This window comes from Anomaloglossus baeobatrachus, chromosome 3 (assembly GCF_048569485.1).
Source record: "Anomaloglossus baeobatrachus isolate aAnoBae1 chromosome 3, aAnoBae1.hap1, whole genome shotgun sequence".
In the NCBI taxonomy this organism is placed as follows: domain Eukaryota; kingdom Metazoa; phylum Chordata; class Amphibia; order Anura; family Aromobatidae; genus Anomaloglossus; species Anomaloglossus baeobatrachus.
The window spans coordinates 699,186,421-699,208,953 of record NC_134355.1 but is presented as its reverse complement, the minus strand read 5'-3'; the positions used below and the strand labels follow the sequence as shown (position 1 = coordinate 699,208,953).

Below are 22,533 nucleotides of genomic sequence, written 5' to 3'. Positions count from 1 at the left end.
GGCCGATTGATGTACGCCCGTGAGGACCGGGGTCGGGCGGTGGCCCGCCGGTACCGTATCAAGGTGCGAAGAAGAGCCAGCACCATTCGGCAGGGCTTACGGACCCCGACCAGGCTTGGAGTCGCCGGAAAACCAGTCAAGTCCGTTAGCGACGGGAACCTCCAGGGTTCCTCAGCAACCAAAGACCCGACTGAAGGCAACCGCTCAACCGTGAAGGGAAATACAGCTACCGCCAAGGCAAGAGTTCCCGGTGCCAGAGCCTGCGGGCAACAAGGGGTTCCTCCGGCAACACACACACACCGCTGGGGAGCGGGCTACCGGTGTGAATCCATCGGGGCCAACAACACAACCAGGGTGCAGGGAGAGACAGTCACCGCCAACCTACCGGGAGTGAACACCGCAGCTGTCTGTGGGACCCGTCCATCCAGCCGTTTGTTTGAACAGAGACTCCGTGTCCATTACTGGCTGAGTGAGTACCACCGTGCCGACTGGCACTGCACTGCCCCGCGACCCTGCACCTTCCCAACTCCCACCATCCACCTTCCAACCCACAACACCGGGCCCCGGGACTACCAAACCCCCCTACCCACGGAGGGAAGAGAAACATCTCAGCTGCTCCCTGTCATCGCTCCCGGGATCCCCGTCCAGAGCAGCGGTGGTGTCCCATTATCACCATGAACCGTGGGTGGCGTCACGGACTATACCCCAACAACCAATCTCCCCTTTCACCACTCGAGCCACCGAGCAGCCGCAGCAGCAGTCGGACCCGAGCCGCAGGCACCTCCCGCCTGCGACACCAGCACACCCAGGCAGGGCCATCGGACCCCGACCAGGCTTGGAGCCACCGACAATAGTCAAATCCGAGTGTGACCGGAACCCCAGGGGTTTCCTAACAGCCAAAGACCCGATAGAAGGCAACCGCCCACACCGTGAGGGTATACAGCTACCGCCTAAGGCTAGAGACCCAAGGGCCAGCGCCTGCGGGCAAACGGGCTCCTCCGGCACCCATACACCGGGGAGCGGACTACCGTTGAGGATCCATCGTAGTCAAACAAGTACACAAAGGTGCAGGGAAAGACAGCCGCCATCACCTGTCCGAGGAGAGACACTGCAGCTGGCTACGGGACCCGTCCATCCAGCCGTTTGGTTTACCGAGGACTTTGTGCATCTCTTGCTGAGTGAGTACACTCGTGCCATCCGGCACCGCGCCGTGCTGTCCCTGCAACCCTGCACCTCACCAACCCTGCCTCCCCGTCACACCACCGGGCCCCGGGACCACCGACCCCTACTCACGGAGGGGAAGAACAACATCTCAGCTGCTCCCTAACAACGCTCCCGGGATCCCCGTCACCAGCAGCGGGGGTGCCCATCTTCAACACAACCCGTGGGTGGCGTCACAGACTAAATCTCCCAAACCAACCACCCTTTTCACTCACGGGCAAGGAGCGCCGCTCGAGTCCCCGGATCCGAGCCACCGAGCAGCAGCAGACGCAGCAGCGCCGACCCGAGCGTCAGCGAGCGCGCGGCGGCAGCGTCCTCCTCCCCACCCGCGACACCATATAGTGAACATGGGAAATAAAAACTAAAAACAAACAACAAAGAATCATAGAATTGCACCTTTTTGCAATTTCACAGAACTTAGAATTTTTTTACATTTTTGCAGTACAATACAGGGCAAAATGACTAGTGTCATTCAAAAGTACAACTCGACCCACAAATAACAAGCGCTGATATGGCGATATTGATGGAAAAATGAAGTTACCGCTCTTAAAAGTAGGGGAGGAAAAGTGAAAAATGGAAAATGGCCCAATGGTGAAGGGGTTAATGTGAGTCTGTCACTCCCAAAACTTAATTTAAACTACTTATTAGGGCCAAGTCCCCCTATAGGACCCCACTTTTCAGCTGTGTGTAGGAGAGGTCATTATTGGAGGCCGATCGCTGAGACCCCAGTGATCGGGCACGTTTATCATCAGTAGAGCGGAGTCAGTGCACTCGATCATCCGCCTATGAGACTGCCGGGGTCAGTGCTCCGGCTGCGCGGTGCGGCAGAGGACGAGCATGCGCACTGACTGCACAAATTCTGATAGAGGTCTCCTGTTCTCAGTGTTATGACCCCACTAAAGGTTATCACGTATTCGGTGGGTAACACCTTGTTCCAATCAGACAACCCTGTATATAACTCCCCCATGCACTATTTATAATCCGGGCATCTTGCATCTTCAGGCGCCTCAGTCACGAGGGCTTGTACTTCTGCCCTCCCGTCCATTGCCGTTCAGCTATCAGTGCAGAATCTGTGCCCCCAGATCTCTTAGAAGCAGAAGGATAATTAACAGGGGCATAACTACCCTGGTCGCAGAGATAGCCACTGCAACCGGGCCCGAGGGTGTAGGGGGCCCGCCAGCCCCAGCCCCAGATTCAGATGGATGTGTGTCCGAGGGTGTAGGGGGCCCGCCAGCCCCAGATTCAGATGGATGTGTGTCCGAGGGTGTAGGGGGCCCGCCAGCCCCAGATTCAGATGGATGTGTGTCCGAGGGTGTAGGGGGCCCGCCAGCCCCAGATTCAGATGGATGTGTGTCCGAGGGCACGCATCCAGCTGAAATACATCACAGTGCAGAGACCCAATGGGTCCCTGCACTGCGATGTAACGGCCACCAATGAAGGCCATGAATATTCATTGCCCCCCACACACACACAATCTGCCTGGGGAGCAGAGAATACATGGACAGCTGGCAGTGCTGTAGGTGGCTGCGCATGACATTGACGTCATGTGCTGTGCCACTTATACGCTGGTCAGCTGCCAGCATCCAAGTGTTGCATAAAGACACATCTGCAGGTTTTTCAATCCACTCTCTATAAAGACATCTGCAGCTTTTTCACCCCTCTCTTTATAAAGACACATCTGCAGGTTTTTCCCTCCGCTCTCTATACAAACACATCTGCAGGTTTTTCCCTCCACTCTCTCTATAAAGGCACATCTGCAGGTTTTTCCCTCCGCTCTCTATACAGACACATCTGCAGCTTTTTCCCTCCTCTCTCTATAAAGACACATCTGCAGGTTTTTCCCTCCGCTCTCTATACAAACACATCTACAGGTTTTTCCCTCCACTCTCTCTATAAGGGCACATCTGCAGGTTTTTCCCTCCGCTCTCTAAACAGGCACATCTGCAGGTTTTCCCCTCTGCTCTCTATAAAGACACATCTGCAGGTTTTTCCCTCCGCTCTCTATACAGACACATCTGCAGGTTTATCGATCCACTCTCTATAAAGACATCTGCAGCTTTTTCCCTCCTCTCTCTATGCAAACACATCTGCAGGTTTTTCCCTCCACTCTCTCTATAAAGGCACATCTGCAGGTTTTTCCCTCCGCTCTCTATACAGACACATCTGCATCTTTTTCCCTCCTCTCTCTATAAAGACACATCTGCAGGTTTTTCCCTCCGCTCTCTATACAAACACACCTGCAGGTTTTTCCCTCCACTCTCTCCATAAGGGCACATCTGCAGGTTTTTCCCTCCACTGTCTATACAGACACAACTGCAGGTTTTTCCCTCCGCTCTCTATACAGACACAACTGCAGGTTTTTCCCTCTGCTCTCTATACAGACACATCTGCAGGTTTTTCCCTCCGCTCTCTATACAGACACATCTGCAGGTTTTCCCCTCCGCTCTCTATACAGACACATCTGCAGGTTTTTCCCTCCACTCTCTATGCAGACACATCTGCAGGTTTTTCCCTCTGCTCTCTATACAGACACATCTGCAGGTTTTTCCCTCCGCTCTCTATACAGACACATCTGCAGGTTTTTCCCTCTGCTCTCTATACAGACACAACTGCAGGTTTTTCCCTCTGCTCTCTATACAGACACATCTGCAGGTTTTTCCCTCCGCTCTCTATACAGACACATCTGCAGGTTTTTCCCTCCGCTCTCTATACAGACACATCTGCAGGTTTTTCCCTCCGCTCTCTATACAGACACATCTGCAGGTTTTCCCCACCACTCTATACAGACACATCTGCAGGTTTTTTCCTTCGCTCTCTATACAAATACACCTGTGTCATTATAGAGAGCAGAGGGAAAAACTTGCAGATGTGTCTGTATAGGGAGCGGAGGGAAAAACCTGCATATGTGTCTATATAGAGAGCTGAGGGAAAACCTGCAGATGTGTCTGTATAGAGAGAGGAGGGAAAAACCCTGCAGATATATCTTTATAGAGAGAGGATGGAAACTTCTGGTTTCAACTGTATGAGGGAGTCAGAGTAGAGGAGTCTGAATTGGAATCAGGGAAATTGAGGAATCGGAGTGAAAGTTGGAGTTGGAGGTTTGGCTTACCGACTCCACAGCCCCAATACCAAGGTGGAGGGCTATATACCAGTATGAGGGAGATGTATATCATGATGGGGGCTATATACCAGGATGAGGGAGGTGTATATCATGATGGGGCTATATAGTAGGATGGAGGACTATATACCAGGATGAGGGTGCTATGTACCAGGATGGAAAGCTATATACAAGGATGGAGGGCTATATACCAGGATGGAGGGCTATATACCAGGATGGAGAGCTATATACAAGGATGGGCGGGCTATATATACCAGAATTAGGGGCTATATACCATGATGAGGGATGGGGGGGGGTTATATTCCAAGATGGGGCTATATACAAGGATGGGGACATGATGGAGCCATATAAACTAGGATGGGGACATGAAAAAAGCATATATACCAGGATGGGGCCATGATAGGAACATATATACCAGGATGAGGCCATACTGGGAACATATATACCAAGATGGGGCCATGATGGGAACATATATACCAGGATGGAGCCATGATGGAGACATATATACCATGATGGGGTCATGATGGAGCCATATATACCAGGATGAGGTTATAAATACCAGAATTGGGCCATATATATCATGATGGGGTCATATATACCAGGATGAGCCATGATGGGGCCATATATACCAGGATGGGGCCATAAATATGAGGCTATATCCATGATCGGGGTCATACACCAGGAAGGGGCCAATATCGGGACATATACCATGATGGGGTCATGATGGGGATATATATACCAGGATGGAGCCATGATAGTGGACATATATACCAGGATGGGACAATATATACCAGGACATAGCCATGATGGGGGTCATACACCAGGATGGGCCCATGATGTGGACATATACCAGGATGGGGGACATATACCAAAATGGGGACATACAGTTAGGTCCAGAAATATTTGGACAGTGACACAAGTTTTGTTATTTTAGCTGTTTACAAAAACATGTTCAGAAATACAATTCTATATATAATATGGGCTGAAAGTGCACACTCCCCGCTGCAATATGAGAGTTTTCACATCCAAATCGGAGAAAGGGTTTAGGAATCATAGCTCTGTAATGCATAGCCTCCTCTTTTTCAAGGGACCAAAAGTAATTGGACAAGGGACTCTAAGGGCTGCAATTAACTCTGAAGGCGTCTCCCTCGTTAACCTGTAATCAATGAAGTAGTTAAAAGGTCTGGGGTTGATTACAGGTGTGTGGTTTTGCATTTGGAAGCTGTTGCTGTGACCAGACAACATACGGTCTAAGGAATTCTCAATTGAGGTGAAGCAGAATATCCTGAGGCTGAAAAAAAAGAAAAAATCCATCAGAGAGATAGCAGACATGCTTGGAGTAGCAAAATCAACAGTCGGGTATATTCTGAGAAAAAAGGAATTGACTGGTGAGCTTGGGAACTCAAAAAGGCCTGGGCGTCCACGGATGACAACAGTGGTGGATGATCGCCGCATACTTTCTTTGGTGAAGAAGAACCCGTTCACAACATCAACTGAAGTCCAGAACACTCTCAGTGAAGTAGGTGTATCTGTCTCTAAGTCAACAGTAAAGAGAAGACTCCATGAAAGTAAATACAAAGGGTTCACATCTAGATGCAAACCATTCATCAATTCCAGAAATAGACAGGCCAGAGTTACATTTGCTGAAAAACACCTCATGAAGCCAGCTCAGTTCTGGAAAAGTATTCTATGGACAGATGAGACCAAGTTCAACCTGTACCAGAATGATGGGAAGAAAAAAGTGTGGAGAAGAAAGGGAACGGCACATGATCCAATGCACACCACATCCTCTGTAAAACATGGTGGAGGCAACGTGATGGCATGGGCATGCATGGCTTTCAATGGCACTGGGTCACTTGTGTTTATTGATGACATAACAGCAGACAAGAGTAGCCGGATGAATTCTGAAGTGTACCGGGATATACTTTCAGCCCAGATTCAGCCAAATGCCGCAAAGTTGATCGGACGGCGCTTCATAGTACAGATGGACAATGACCCCAAGCATACAGCCAAAGCTACCCAGGAGTTCATGAGTGCAAAAAAGTGGAACCTTCTGCAATGGCCAAGTCAATCACCAGATCTTAACCCAATTGAGCATGCATTTCACTTGCTCAAATCCAGACTTAAGACGGAAAGACCCACAAACAAGCAAGACCTGAAGGCTGCGGCTGTAAAGGCCTGGCAAAGCATTAAGCAGGAGGAAACCCAGCGTTTGGTGATGTCCATGGGATCCAGACTTAAGGCAGTGATTGCCTCCAAAGGATTCGCAACAAAATATTGAAAATAAAAATATTTTGTTTGGGTTTGGTTTATTTGTCCAATTACTTTTGACCTCCTAAAATGTGGAGTGTTTGTAAAGAAATGTGACAATTCCTACAATTTCTATCAGAGATTTTTGTTCAAACCTTCAAATTAAACGTTACAATCTGCACTTGAATTCTGTTGTAGAGGTTTCATTTCAAATCCAATGTGGTGGCATGCAGAGCCCAACTCGCCAAAATTGTGTCACTGGCCAAAGATTTCTGGACCTAACTGTATTTACCAGGAAGCAGCAGAGGATGGGGGACATTACTACACAATCAGGGGGGAAGAATCTTGTATTTCTTTATAGGATTTAAAATACTACAATGACCCATACATCTGACGAATATATAGGGGAGGGCCCAGGCTGAAACTCTGCGCCGGGGCCCATCAGACTCTATCTAGTTAAGTCACTGCTAATTAAGCCCGCGGTCTTGCGTGCAGTCTCGGTGAATTTGTCGCATCTTGTCCCTGTTGCACTATCTCCAGAGGTTGGAGACATTTCTGCCATATTCCACTCTTGGTGTGATAGGTTCTGATGACCGTGTCAGACACGTTGAGCCACGTTCCATCCAGTTCACATTTCAAAAAGGTGTCCGAGCAGTATAAACCAGCCACACAATTTTTGTGGCATTTTTAGCAGTTGTAGACCAGAATTCTAATGAATAAATTGGCGCCGCAGTCTCCTCGTTCTTTACGTGGACTTCTGCTCTCACCTTTCTTCTTCTCTCCATTGCAGGAAAGGAACGTCCAGTGGTCACCTCCTTGGTCGTATGCAAACGGTTTGTGATTGAGTGCGGGGGTGACGGCGACTGCAGCCCTGGACAGAAGTGCTGCAATGACGGCTGCAGAACCGCTTGTACGGAGGTGTAAAGTCCTCATCCCCTGTAGATATGGATGGTAGACGTCATGTAGAGGAATCTCACTCAATAATAAATTCACGGTCCCTGCAGAGTCAGGCGACAACCAATGAATCTGAATTCTCTCACTGATGGTGCACAATGGTTGTAATGACCCAGAAAAGATCATGGAGGGGAGGTCCACCAGCCTGGAGGCATCACATACTATCATTGACCCCAATTTGCATTCCACTATTATGTACCTCTGAGCCATTTGCACCGGCCTGCGGCCTCGGCTGCGACCGCCGAGCCGCTCGGATCCGTGCTCGTACTGCGGGTGGTGGCTCGAGGCTCTCACGGACCCGGGGGTTACGTCGCTCTGCAAGGGAGGTTGGCACTACGCGAGGGGATGCGGGTATTTGGTTTTGGGATGATTGTTCGTGACGCCACCCACGGGTTGTGGTGATGGTGGACACCACTGCTGCGGTGAAGGTACGGGGACTCCCGGGAGCGGTGTAGTGGCGCAGCTGGGTGTTGACCCCTCTGTGGGTAGGGGGATATTGTTCCCGGGGCCCGGCTGGCGAGGGCCGGGGTGCAGGGCGCAGTGTTGCGGTGCAGCGCGGTGCGGTGCCCGAGGGCACAGGTGTACTCACGATTAAGCCACACAGAGTCACTGGTAAACCAAACAAAGTGATGAACGGGGCCCGCAGCCGGCTGCAGCTTCCCAGTCTGGTTGGCAATGTCCGCCTTTCTCCTGCACCTGTGTTTGTATTTTGACCACTGTGCCTGGGCACTGGTAGTCCGCTCCCCGGTGTGTATGTGTCGTAGGAGCCCGTTTGCCCGCAGACGCTGGCCCTTTGGATCTCTGACCTTTGGCGGTGGCTCCTATCTTGACGGGTTGGGATGTTGCCTTCACTCAGGACTTTAGTGGGAATGAACCTGTCGCGGGCGGGGAGGAGGGTGTCGGCACACTACGCTCACCCCTTCTGCTCGGGTCCGGCGGCTGCTGCTCAGTGGTGGCTCGAGCCGTGGGCCGGATCCCGGGGGTTTCTCGAGCGGCGCTCCTCGCCCGTGAGTGAAAGGGGGGTTTTGGGTGTGGGGATTGTTTATAGTCCGTGACGCCACCCACGGTTGTGGTGATTGCACCACCGCTGCTCGGTATGGGGCTCCCGGGGATGGAGTTGTGGAGCAGCCAGGTGTTGTGTTGCCCCTCCGTGGGTAGGGGTTGGTGATCCCGGGGCCCGGTGATGGTTTGGGAGGTGCAGGGCCTGGTGGGCGCAGGGACGCGGGGGCAGCGCTGTGCCTTGCGGCACTGTGGTACTCACTCAGCCTGAGACGTGGCACAGTTTTTGCGGTAAACCAAACGGCTGGATAGACGGTCCCACGGACGGCTGCACTTGCTCTCCTGGTAGTTGATGGTGATGTCCCTTTTCCTTGCACCTTTATGTACTGGTTGGTTGCGATGGGTCCCCACCGGTAACCCGCTCCCCGGCTTCAAGCTGGACCGGGGGAGCTCTACACTTTGCCCGCAGGCGCTGGCCCTAAGAGATGGGTGCCTTGGCGGTGGCGGTGTCCCTTCTATACTGGCTGGGCTGTTGCCGTCAATCGGGTCTTTGATGTTGGGGGATCTACGTCCCCTTCACTGACGGATTCGGCAAATTTGGCGACTCCTAGCCTTGCCGGGGTCCGAGAGGCCCCTGCCCTGGTGCTGACTGTCCTTCGGAACACTGCTCCAGACCGCCGGGCACACAGCCAACGGGGTCCTTCCAGGAACTTCCAAACGGTCCCCCTCCAGACAGTCACCGCCGTCGCTGACCTTGCTGATCTGGCCCTACACAAAGCTGGACCCTTCAGGCTTTCCTTCTTTCTTGTCACCTCACTTGCTATCCTCCTTTTCCACTGTTACTACTTTCACTTTCTTAACTCCTCCACTTAGCTCCTCACTCCTGCTCCTCCCTGAGCTGACTCCTTCACTCCCCTAACTGAACTGCCTTGTTTTCCCGCCTCCAGAGTTGTGAGCTCCTCGGTGGGCGGAGCCCACCGCCTGGCCCACCCCCTGGTGTGCATCAACAGACTCCTGGAGGAAGGCAACAAGGATTTCTGGTTAGCCTTGTTGTTCCTACCTGGGATGTGGGGTGTGGTGGTGTGTGACCTGTGTCCCCTGGCTTGCCCAGGGCGACACAAACCCTTGAGGTCCAGACCGCAATCAGTTAATTTGACTATGGTGGTGGCGTATAGCCTAGTTCGGGGTCTGAGTACCCTGCCTGGTGCTCCGGTATCCAGTTGGCTCCGTGGTTCGGTTCCGGCGGGCCACTACCCTGTCCCGGTCCCTTACGGTTCCACCGGTCGTATTCCTGGTCTCCTGCAGGCGGCCACTACCGTCTAACTGATCGGGGGTCCTAGGCTCCAACCCAGGCCCCGCACAGAACTGTTCTCCTTCCTCTCTGCTCTCCTCACTCTTACTCCTCCCTTTTCTTACTCCTTTTTCTTACTGCTCGTGTTTTCCTGCCTCAGGCCAGCAGACTCCTCGGAGGGTGTGTGTTTCTGCCTGACTACACCCACCTGGTGTGCCTGTCTGACTCTGAGGGAGACAATCAGGTCTTTTGGTGGACTGATGGTACCTTACTAGGGTGGGGGTGTATATGGTGAGTGTAGTGACCTGTGACCCCTGGGTGTTCAGGGCGTCACACATTCACACCCCCATCTATGGCTGCTAAATACTCATTGTTATAGGTACAAAAAACCCACAATCACCAGGATCCTCCCCTCCCCCACAGATTCAATTAGCAATAGTTTTCTTTGATTGTGGGAGATTCTCTAAACTTTAGAAGAGACCTGAGAACTTTGATGGATTCTTGAGGTTTGTTATTAAGATGTCAGAGACATTTGAAGTATACCCAACGGTTTATAGGGCATCTCCCAGAATTAGAAGATGTCTGCTCGGCATAAAATAGAGGGATAAGCTGCAGGTTCCAGAATCTTTAAACAGGGATGTATCTAGTGAGGTAGGGGGTCCGACAAAAAAATTTACTCCAAGCACAGCCAGCAGGGGGAGTGTGGGGCCACCTACCCCAGCTGTCCAAGGTGTCTCCAAGGCAGCGGTATTATGCCGTCCCTCAGAGACAGTTGATAACTGACAGCCGTCTCAGAGTAAATGAAAACTTTCAGTTCCATTACTTATTTGTACTTGTGTCTTTTAAGTTCGAGTATAATTGAAGCCCTGATTGCGTCACTTCAAGTGTCAGGGCGAAGATAGCAACGTGATCAGGTGACATGACCATGACCAAGAAGTTTTAGAGAAGAATTGGGAATCAGTATACGGGAAAATAGAGTGAGGGCACAGTATGGGAGGAGAAAAGTATGAGGGGACAGTATTGAAGGAGAAAAGTGTGAGGGGACAGTATGGGAGGAGAAAAGCGTCAGGGGACAGTATGGGAGGAGAAAAGCGTGAGGGGACAGTATGGGAGGAGAAAAGCGTGAGGGGACAGTATGGGAGGAGAAAAGCGTCAGGGGACAGTATGGGAGGAGAAAAGCGTGAGGGGACAGTATGGGAGGAGAAAAGTATGAGGGGACAGTATTGAAGGAGAAAAGTGTGAGGGGACAGTATGGGAGGAGAAAAGCGTCAGGGGACAGTATGGGAGGAGAAAAGCGTGAGGGGACAGTATGGGAGGAGAAAAGCGTGAGGGGACAGTATGGGAGGAGAAAAGCGTCAGGGGACAGTATGGGAGGAGAAAAGCGTGAGGGGACAGTATGGGAGGAGAAAAGTATGAGGGGACAGTATTGAAGGAGAAAAGTGTGAGGGCACAGTATGGGAGGAGAAAAGTATGAGGGGACAGTATTGAAGGAGAAAAGTGTGAGGGCACAGTATGGGAGGAGAAAAGCGTCAGGGGACAGTATGGGAGGAGAAAAGCGTGAGGGGACAGTATGGGAGGAGAAAAGCGTGAGGGGACAGTATGGGAGGAGAAAAGCGTGAGGGGACAGTATTGAAGGAGAAAAGTGTGAGGGCACAGTATTGGAGGAGAAAAGCGTGAGGGGACAGTATGGGAGGAGAAAAGTATCAGGGCACAGTATGGGAGGAGAAAAGCGTGAGGGGACAGTATGGGAGGAGAAAAGTGTGAGGGGACAGTATTGAAGGAGAAAAGTGTGAGGGCACAGTATGGGAGGAGAAAAGCGTCAGGGGACAGTATGGGAGGAGAAAAGCGTCAGGGGACAGTATGGGAGGAGAAAAGCGTCAGGGGACAGTATGGGAGGAGAAAAGCGTGAGGGGACAGTATGGGAGGAGAAAAGTATCAGGGCACAGTATGGGAGGAGAAAAGTGTGAGGGGACAGTATGGGAGGGGAAAAGTGTGAGGGAACAGTATGGGAGAAGAAAAGCGTGAGGGGACAGTATAAAAGGAGAAAAGTGACGGGACAGTATGGGAGGAGAAAAGTGTGAGGGGACAGTATGAAAGGAGAAACGTGTGAGGGCTCAGTATGAAAGGAGAAAAGTGTGACGAGATAGTATAGAAGGAGAAAAGTATGAGGGGACAGTATGAAAGGAGAAACGTGTGAGGGCTCAGTATGAAAGGAGAATAGTGTGACGAGATAGTATAGAAGGAGAAAAGTGTGAGGGGACAGTATGGAAGGAGAAATGTGTGAGGGCTCAGTATGAAAGGAGAAAAGTGTGACGAGACGGTATGAAAGGAGAAAAGTGTGAAGAGACAGTATGGAAGGAGAAAAGTGTGAGGGCACAGTATGAGAGGAGAAAAATATGAGGGCATGCTACCACAGAGCTGGAGGATGGGCAACCATAATGTAAGCGCTCCACTTGACCCAAAGACAAAGGAGTTTTACAGAAGAAGTGGGAAACAGTATAGGGGAAAAAAAAGAGTGAGGCACAGTATGAGAGGAGACACGTGTGAGGGCACAGTATGAAAGGAGAAAAGTGTGAAGAGACAGTATGGGAGGAGAAAAGTGTGAGGGGACAGTATAAAAGGAGAAAAGCATGAGGGGACAGTATGGGAGGAGAAAAGTGTGAAGAGACAGTATGGGAGGAGAAAAGTGTGAGGGCACAGTATGAGAGGAGAAAAGCATGAGGGGACAGTATGGGAGGAGAAAAGTGTGAGGGGACAGTATGGGAGGAGAAAAGTGTGAGGGGACAGTATAGGAGGAGAAAAGTGTGAGGGGACAGTATGGGAGGAGAAAAGTGTGAGGGGACAGTATGGGAGGAGAAAAGTGTGAGGGGACAGTATGGGAGGAGAAAAGTGTGAGGGGACAGTATGGGAGGAGAAAAGTGTGAGGGGACAGTATGGGAGGAGAAAAGTGTGAGGGGACAGTATGGAAGGAGAAAAAATTGGTGATAAATATTCACAAGTTGATATGACAAACATGTCTTACGCATAACAATGAGGTGTTATTGGAAATGACGTATTCATGTTTAGAAATGCTGGATTGTTTTTTGGAATATTGAATATTATGAGCTGGTATCTGTGCACTCAGTGGAACAGGAGAGCTGGATATTTACTTTATAAAACCTTCTCTCCTCTCTGCTCTCAACACAGTTGGATGGGGGAGGAGAAGGACAGAAAAAAGAAAGAAAGGAGAAGGTTTTAAGAGAGAGGGGAAGGGGGAAGAAGGAGAGAAGAGAGGAAGGGGAAAGGCATGAAATGGAGAAAAGAAAAGTGGAGCAGGAAAGTGACAATAAGAGGAAAAAAAGAGAAACTGAAAGAATCAAACAAGCCACGAGAAACCTTTTAATTCCCCAATATCCAGAGTGTAACCTATTCAAGCACTGGATCGCTGCCCTCTACTGACTGAACAAAGTGCTACACGTGAAACCACAATTACCAGCACATAGCCATGTTATAAGCGAACCCGAACTGTAAAAACACCTTGTGTTCGGCGCTGAACACTGACTTTTGACTGTATGTCCAGTTCCTGTTCGGGTTTGTCACTCTAATAAAGCTTGTTGAAAGGTTGCAGAGCAGCCAATCCAAAAGCTTTTAGGCTGTGGGCACTTCCAGAGCCATCACAGCCATGACAATTATTGGCATGGCTGTGATTGGCCAGTGTAATTGCTGTAAAAATAAAAGAGGAAGCAAAATGGTTAAAGCAGGGCATTCATAGCAGTCTCCGCGGCATGGCTGTAACACTTTTTCTGGGTCTGCTTATTACATCTCATGCATATTCACTGCTTCCCCTGCCCACCGTCTGTGACAGCGTCTGTGGTTGGCATGCCGGTGTCTCTGATTGGTTCCCCTCACAGGGGCTGTCTGTCTGCCCGAGTAAAGTGTAAAACTAAATAAATAAATAAAATTATGTAGTGTGCCCCCTATATAGATACCCAGCACAGATAAAGCATACGGTTACAGGCTGCAGCCCCCAGTTATCTTGGTGGTGTATTAAAATAAGAGGGACCTCGTGTGCATTTATTCATATTATTTAAGTTAATACTTAAAAAATCTGGCGTGGAGTTCCCCCAATTTTGCTACTGAGCCAAGGTAAAGCACACAGCTCTGGGCTGGTATTCTCAGCCTGGAGAGGCCCATGGTTATTGAGCCCTCCCCAGTCTAAAAATAGCAGCCTGCAGCCGCCCAGAGTTGTTGCATCCATTAAATGCAACAATTCTGGCACTTTACTTGGCTCATCCCGATTAGCCTGATGTGGTGGTAAACGGGATAATATAAGGGGTTAATGACAGCTGCAATTTGCCAGCTGTCATAAAGCCCTGGATTAGTACTGGGGAGGGGTCTATGAGACTCTCCCATTACTAATCCTGTATATCAAAAGAAAAACACATACACACAAAGAAAAATCCTTTATTAAAAAAAAAAAAAAATCACCGTCTGAAAGAGGGTGTGTATATTTTATTTCAAATAAATGATTTTTTTGGTGTTTGTGTTTTATTTCTTTTCATTTACAGGATTAGTAATGGGAGTGTCTCTTACACCCCTCTCCATTACTAATCCAGGGCTTGATGGCAGCTGACAAATCTCAGCTGTTATTAACCCCTTATATTACCCTGATTTCCACCGCACCAGGGCAATCAGGATGAGCTAGGCAAATTCCCGGAATTGTAGCATCTAATGGATGGGACAATTCTGGGCAGATGCAGGCTACTATGCTTAGGCTGGAGGGGGCTAGATCTGCAGCATAGAAAACATTGATTTTATCAAAATGACAGCAGACAGCTCAGTAAGTGACACATTGCTGGAATCAGGGTCTCTGTTTCTACATTTTGCTGCTCTCAGATGGGGAGCAAAAACCTGGTGACAGATTCCCTTTAACACGGGCTATAAAAAACATCAAGCAAAGCAGAGAAGAGAAGACGGAAGAAGATCATTTTGGTTCAATAACCTGAGTTTAACCCACAAGTCAAAGGAGACGTTGATGATCGATGTTGTCACAATTGATGACCTTCTCTCTCCAGAGTAAATAATTCTGCTTATACTTCACTGAATCCTGACTGCTGTATAGTATTTATGTAGTGAGTTTCCATTTACACACACTTCCCCTATCCTTCTAACAACAATGTAGCTGAGACTTTCCTGGGAGTCCACTCCCATTGGCCTCGCCACTGAGTGTCCACGCCCCCCAAGGATCAGCTGTTGGGATCCAGGACACCTCTCTTAGGCTACTTTCACACCTCCGGTTTTTGCAATGCGGCACACTCCGGCACTTTGCAGGAAAATCGCAACCGTTTTTTTTTTTGCTGCGGTTGCGATTTTCCTGCATAGACTTTAATTAGTGCCGCATTGTGCCGCATGGCCTTGCGTTCCATCCGGTTTTTGCCGCATGCGGCAGATTTAGCCGATGCGGCGGCCGGATGGAACGTTGCCTGGCACGTTTTTTCGTGCGGCAAAAAAAACCGCATCGCGCCGCATTCGGCCGATGCGGCGCATTTTTCAATACATGCCTATGGCGGCCGGATGCGGCGCGATGCGGCAATAACCGCATCCGGCCGCCGCATGCGGTTTTTGCCACTGCGCATGCTCAGTAGCATGCCGCAAGCGGCAAAAACCGGACGGGCCGCAAAGGAAAAACTTATGCAAAGGATGCGGTGTTTTCACCGCATCCGTTGCATAGCTTCCACAGCCGGATTGAGCCGCAGAGCTCAAGCCGGATGTGTGAAAGTAGCCTAAGACATCGTTCCTTCTGCCAGTCGCCTCAGGGGTCTCTATCGCATAAAAAGCAAAGTAATTGTCACTCCCAGACTAGGGGAGGTCCAGTGTGAGGCCAAAAACACAACTGAACATGGGAAATAAAACAACAAACAAGGGGTACATTGGTGACACTTTAACAATGGTGGGCCCTAGCGCTAGTGAGAGGGAAGATGGGCACCTCGTCACATACCTACCACTGTACCCCGCACTCCTAGCCCGTCCTTATACAGGTTCCTCACATGTTGCAGAGCAAGAATCTGAATCCCTGAGATGTCCCCACAATAGTCCCTGACTAGTGAGTAGGCAGGTGATGGATGTTAGCCTCACTGCTGCACTGAAACAACACACTGGGAAAGGAAGACAGACAGGGGGGAAAACACCACAACAGACTGCTGCAGTCACCGAGACCGCAGTCACACCAGCAACTCCAAGAGAGGGTTTCAGCAGCTCCTTCCACCTCGAAGGCCAGAATGCAAATCAATCAAGAATAACCGGCACCCTCTGCTGGTAGCAGAGGGTATATATAGGAACTGGGAGTGGTCCAGACCAGAAACACTTGATCAGGAGTCTGAGGCTACTGCAAAGCACACTGATATTAACCCTCTCTATGCCAAAGGAAAGAAAACCACATTTAAACAGCAGAGTCTCACCAGGTAAAGTGAGACTCATGCCCAGAACCTGTCACTAGTCTCTTACAGCAGAAAGACGACGTGACCGTTATTAGCCGAGCCTCCATGACCCTGAATACCGGCTGTTACCATTATTAAGGTTTGGAATATGCTCGGACATTCTTTCCTTCGGGTTGTCTATCCTGTATATGTGACATTGCACAAGGTTCAGTGAACGGCAGAAGCCACACGGTCACTAGTGCGGCTAATAAATGAATTTCCAGGTCTCAGCAGTTTTCGGAGTTTGGAGACCTGCACATGTTGCTTTTCTTACCAGCGCATTTAAAAATCCTGTCACTGAAAAACAATTATTAATTTCACTAGATCTCTTCTGACTTTCGGGTGACAAACCGTTACCGAGGGACTTAGCACCAGGATAGACAAACACCTCCACCCTGCAGTGGTGAGAATGTAAGGAGGTGGTCAGAGGACCAAGGATGTGAAGAAGTCCTCCCCTGAAGACACCACCGCAATGTTCCGAATATTTTGTGATTGATGCTTTGAGAAGATTTTATGATATGGTTATGCAGTAAGTATCGGTGCCATCTAGTGGCCGGAAAGGGGTATGACATTGAATTGGACGTAAATGTATGATCATATGCCTTTAAATGTAAAGTGTTAGGTACAAGACCTTTTGTTTTGTAATAGTAATGTGAGATGCCAGGGCTAGTGTGGCGCCCTGGACTAGCCAGGTAGTCACAGTTAGGCCCTTGCACTACACCCATCCCCAAATAAGGTGACATCAGCCAACCTACAAAACCCTAGTCACCTCCCTCTGGGTTTGATATCCACACCAGGGGGGGTGGAGCCAGGCGGTTGACCACGCCCACCTAGGAGTTCACAGGCCCAGAGGCAGGAAAACCAGAGAGTCGAGTTTTGACAGTGAAGTGGAGGGGAGGAGTAAATCTGTCAGTGTCCTGGGTAGGCGACCGGGCACTTTGGCTTGGAGGCAGACGGTAGTGGCCATCTGCAGGAGCCGGGAAGAAAGCCTTATGGAACCGTAGGTAGCCGGGACAGGGTAGTGGCCCGCCGGCACCGAACCGGGGAACCGACTGGAAACTGGAGCACAAGTGGGGGTACTCAGACCCTGAAGCATGATCCTGAATCTACCGGACGCCATTAATTAACTGATTGAGGTCTGGACTCTAGGTCCTTTCCCACCCAAGTCCCGAAAGAAGGCAACAGCCCACCGATTCCGGATAACAGCCACCGCCAAGGGCCAAGAGATCCAATGGGCCAGCGTCTGCGGGTAAACGGGCTCTCCCGACATACACTCCGGGAAGCGGGACTCCCGTTGCTGAAGCGCGGCTGTCTATTTCTACAAAAAGGTGCAGGAGAAAGGCGGACACTATCAACTCGTTTGGGGAACCGAAGCAGCCGGCTGCGGACACCGACCATCATCCATTTAGTTTACCAGAGACTCCCGTGTGTTTGTCAGAGTGAGTACCATCGTGCCTTCGGGCCACGCACCGCCCTGCCCCGCCGAGCATCGACATAGCACCACATCAAACGGGTCCCGGGGCCACCACCCCTGCCCACGGAGGGGTCAACACCAAAAGCTGCACCACCATCTCCCCCGGAGTACCTAGTAAACAGCAGTGGTGGTGCCTACATTCACCACAACCCGTGGGTGGCGTCACAAACTATAATATAAAACCCCCCTACAAAGCGCCAGCCCCCTTTCAGAGCGATGTGACCCCCGGTCCGGAGACGCTCGAGCCACCGACACACGAGCCCGGATCCGAGCGGCTCGGCTGCAGCCGAGTGTGGGGCGGTACACATCCAGAAAGCAAAGATGTAGCAGAGTTACAGAACTCGTTAACTAGAAGTGCTGGTGAAATGCAGTATGGCCGGGTTACTCGACTGCATTGTCACAGCAGGTGCACCAGGGGTTAAGCATAGGATTTACCCCTGGGAGGAGCTTTGGGACTAGATCCCTGCCAATAATGTTCTGGGAGTGAAGAGATGGCTGCCTATGGGGCAGGGTGCATGGTGCCATTGGTGGACCGGCCTCCCTATGAGCAGGTCTGTTGCAGGCGGCTTGCTGGGTGATGTAGGGGATTTGCGGGACTCACCAGGCACCAGGAAGAGAGTGTGTCGAGGACCCCGGTTGTTAGACGGCTGGGAACAGAGTGCTGCCAGACCAACTGACACAGCCAGAAGTTGAGTTTTGAGTAGTGCATAGGAACAAGGAACGGATAAGAAGAAAGACAGGTTTTAAGTGATTTCATGTTGTATTGGATCCTTGCGACAAAAACTACAGTAAAAATTAAGTTTGAGACAAAATAACCCATCCGTGTGGTCTTGTTTGTCCCTGCACCAGAAGAAAGAAGAGGCAAAGTCATTCTGAGCGGCAAGTAAGTGGACGAAGTCCAAATGTTCAGGGGCCCGATCATCTGCGTGTAGCAGGGGCCAGGGGTCACATGACACCCAGACCATGACTACAGCGCCCCTGTGCCACCTATTTACAAGAACCCCAGGTTTTCTGAAGTAGTACACCCCTTCTTATGGCTCATAATAAATGAGTGGTGGGAACAGTACCAAGTTGTTAGCTGTGATGTTGTTAATCTACCCTCTTGCGTTCCTCACAATAAAGTCTTCACTCAATTAAAGATCATTTGGACAAATACAAAACTATAACCCCAACAAAGAAATCATCTCAAAAGATAAGGGCGCAACACATCAGGTTGGTCAAAATGCAAACTGACAATAATGCGGGCGTCATAGGCTACGATATATCGGGTGATGTGTCGTCGGGGTCATGTCGGTAGTGACGCACATCCGGCATCGTCTGATATATCGTAGCGTGTGACAGCTACGTGCGACGGTGATCGAGCAGAAATACTCACCTTATTGTTCATCGTTAACACATCGCTCACTTTTAAAAAATTGTCAGTCAGGTTGTTCATCGTTCCCGTGGCAGCACACATCGCTCCATGTGACACCCCGGGAATGATGAACACAGCTTACCTGCGTCCCACCGGTAATGCTGAAGGAAGGAGGTGGGCGGGATGTTTACGTCCCGCTCATTTCCGCCCCTCCACTTCTATTGGCCGGCTGCCGTGTGATGTCGCTGTGACGTCGAACGTCCCATCCCCCTTCAGGAAGTGGATGTTCGCCGCCCACAGCAACATCGCCCGGGAGGTAAGTGCGTGTGACAGGGGGTTAACGACTTTGTACGACACGGGCAACTAATTGCCCATGATGGACAAACGACGGGGGCGAGTGCAATAGCTCGTGCGATCACACGATAGATTGTACCGTGTGAAGCCCGCATAAGCCACAAGCTTCGCTGGATATGTGTGCAAGTGGCCTTATGCCTCACATTACAAAACCAGGGGGTGAACCCACATTATTTTTGTATGGCGTGGTTCGAAATCAAGCAAAAGCCGTCAAACACCAAAGCAATGTCACACTGACCGGCTCACCCACAGCAAGGCCTCATCTGAAAGAAACAAGTTTGCATGCCAAGATAACCAGAAAGCAAGTGTGGCGCCCTGGACAAGCCAGGGGCCCCAGAGCACAACACCCACACACCCCACACTCCCAGCAGGCACACCGAAGTCAGAACACAAAACCCTTGTTGCCTTCCTCTAGGGGCTGATGATCACACCAGGGGGTGGGCCAGGTGGTTGGTCCCGCCCACCGAGGAGTTCACAGTCCTGGAGGCGGGAAAACCAGGCAGATGAGTTGTGGAGTTTGAAGTGGAAGGAGGAAACTGGTAAGAGAGCAGCCTGAAGTTGGTCCGTGTGTGTGACCCGGACAGATCAGCAAGGTTGGCAGACGGTGGTGACCGTCTGCAGGAGTGGCCTATCCGAGTTACCGTAAGGACCGTGGACGGGCGGTGGCCCGGCGGTACCGGACCGGTACACAAAGAGAAGCCAGCACCATCTGGCAGGGGCTTTTCGGACCCCGGCAAGGCTAGGAGTCACCATGAATTTGCCGAATCCGTTAGTGAAGGGAACCTCCTGGGTTTCCAAACAGTCAAGTCCCGACACAAGGCAACAGTCCAACCAACAGAGGGAGACACTGCCACCGCCAAGGCAACCGTTTCTCAGGGCCAGCGCCTGCGGGCAAAGAGGGGCTCCTCCAGCCCATATCCAAGCTGGGGAGTGGGTTACCGGTGGGAACCCATCGGAACCATCAACCGTACATAGGTGCAGGGAAAGGCAGTCATCACCAACCTCCTGGGAGAAACAACACCGCAGCCGTCTGTGGGACCCGTCCATCCAGCTGAGTGTTTTACCGAGAACTGTGTCTTCATCCTTGGGCTGAGTGAGTACCACCGTGCCGTGCGGCACAGCGCTGCCCCTGCGAACCTGCACCTCGCCAGGCCCCGTAACCCGCCTGCCATCCATCCCTACCCCATCACCGGGCCCCGGGATAACCAACCCCCTACCCACGGAGGGGAGAACTAACAACAAAGCTGCTCCCTGTCACCGCTCCCGGGATCCCCGTCCAGAGCAGCGGTGGTGTCACCATTATCACCACCGCCGTGGGTGACGTCACGGACAATAAATCCCCACAATCAATCCAATCCCCCCTTTTCACTCACGGGCGAGGAGCGCCGCTCGAGTCCCCGGGATCCGGCCCACCGCTCGAGCCACCACTGAGCAGCAGCACCAGCGGCCGGACCCGAGCAGTGGGAGAGCGCAGCGTCCCCTCCTCCGCCCGCGACACAAGCAAAGAAATGGCAACGATTAGTTGTTTCCTCACTAGTTAAAGTGAGATTTTGGCACAACTGTGAGCAATCTAGCTCTTTAATTACAGGTCAAAACATTAGGCTTCAGGACAACACAAAAGGACTGCATACAGATGGCACATGAACGTGTAGCACCCAGGGATATGGGGTATTCGGTTCCGGGCAGTACAGGTTTTGGGAAGTCACGGTGGTGGCCGTTACCCGGTTCCGTGCCCTGGGCCCTTTTTGTAACGGGGTTATTTATGGAAAATAAGATAATGTTCACATGTGACGCCACTTGCGGTGTTACAGCTACATGTAGGGAGCTGCTGCTGCAGAATGTTTATACTGGGGCTGGTGGTATTGGCAGCCAGAATAGTAGACCCTCCGCAAGTAGGGTTTTACCCCAGCAGACGTATGGTGTGGTGGGTGTCGGAAGAAGGAGTCCACACAGGTATTCAGTGCCACTGGTTTACTCACTGCTGGTAGATGTTGACTGGTTGCCCGAGGCCGGCTGGTTTCGCCGGCTGGTTTCACCTCCAGGTCCCCGTCGTCCCAGTGCCAGTCTGGTTCTCTGGTACCTTCTTCCCTGCACCTGTCTCTGGTAAGTGGGTCCCCGTGGTATAGAACACTGGGGGTCCCCGTTCTGTGGTTTGTCCAATTCTATCTGCCTGACGGTAGCGTGAACCCTGTGGGGTTGGAGTCTCTGGTACTGTCCCCGGTTCTCTCTTTGCTACTGATTCTTCGGATTCTTTAGGGTCAGCATGGTCCTTGATGGTCCCCTCGCTATGCAGGTGTTAGCAGGTTGGCTTGAAGCTCTTTCCTGTCCTAGGGTCCTGTGCCCCATCGGTCGTAGTTCTGGGAGTACTCCACCGTACTCCATCGGCAACCACCTCTCCTGGGTATCAGGTCACCGTTAACCCGAGTCAGGATGTCACTTTGCTTCAACCTTCACTCCTCACCTGTCTGACACTTTCTGAATACTCTCCACAGTCTGCCCCTCCCACCTGGTCAACTAGTGGACTGGATTGGCTCCACCTCTAGGCGGCCATCCATCGGTCAAACCCTGGCTGGGTACCATTGTATGGGAGATTGTTGGGGAAACCTGGGATTACTCGGGTTTTTGTTGGTACCGGCACTGGGGTTCTGGGTCCCTAAGGGGGTAGGCCCTGCATCCTGGTGGGGATATGTACCGCCCCGCGGGCTCGGCTGCGACCGCCGAGCCGCTCGGATCCGTGATCGCACTGCGGGTGGTGGCTCGAGCCTCTCATGGACCCATGGGTCACGTCGCTCTGCAAGGGAGTTGGCGCTACACGCGGGGATTTGGGTGTTTGGTTTGAAATGATAGTTCGTGACGCCACCCATGGGTTGTGGTGATTGTAGACACCACCGCTGCAAGGAAAGTATGGGGACCCCTGGGAGCGGTGTAGTAGCGCAGCCAGGTGTTGATCCCTCCGTGGGTAGGGGATGTTGGTCCCGGGGTCCAGCGGGCCGGGGCCTGGGTGCAGGGTGTAGTGTTGCAGTGCAGCGCGGCGCGGTGCCGGATGGCACTGGTGTACTCACT

At 51.4% G+C, this 22,533-nt stretch overlaps 1 protein-coding gene across 2 annotated transcripts in view; it reads left to right on the top strand.

Annotated features, from left to right (window-relative positions):
* LOC142295792 (uncharacterized) overlaps positions 1-7,579 on the top strand; it is a 115,746-nt gene extending 108,167 nt beyond the window's left edge. The window contains exon 7 of one of the 2 annotated variants that reach the window (XM_075338886.1): positions 7,380-7,579. In XM_075338886.1, the coding sequence (XP_075195001.1) occupies positions 7,380-7,513 (134 nt within the window). In that variant the 3' untranslated portion in view covers positions 7,514-7,579. The remainder of the gene's footprint in view (positions 1-7,379) is intronic. The other variant, XM_075338885.1, reaches the window with a different exon arrangement.
* Positions 7,580-22,533: the final 14,954 nt, after the last annotated feature.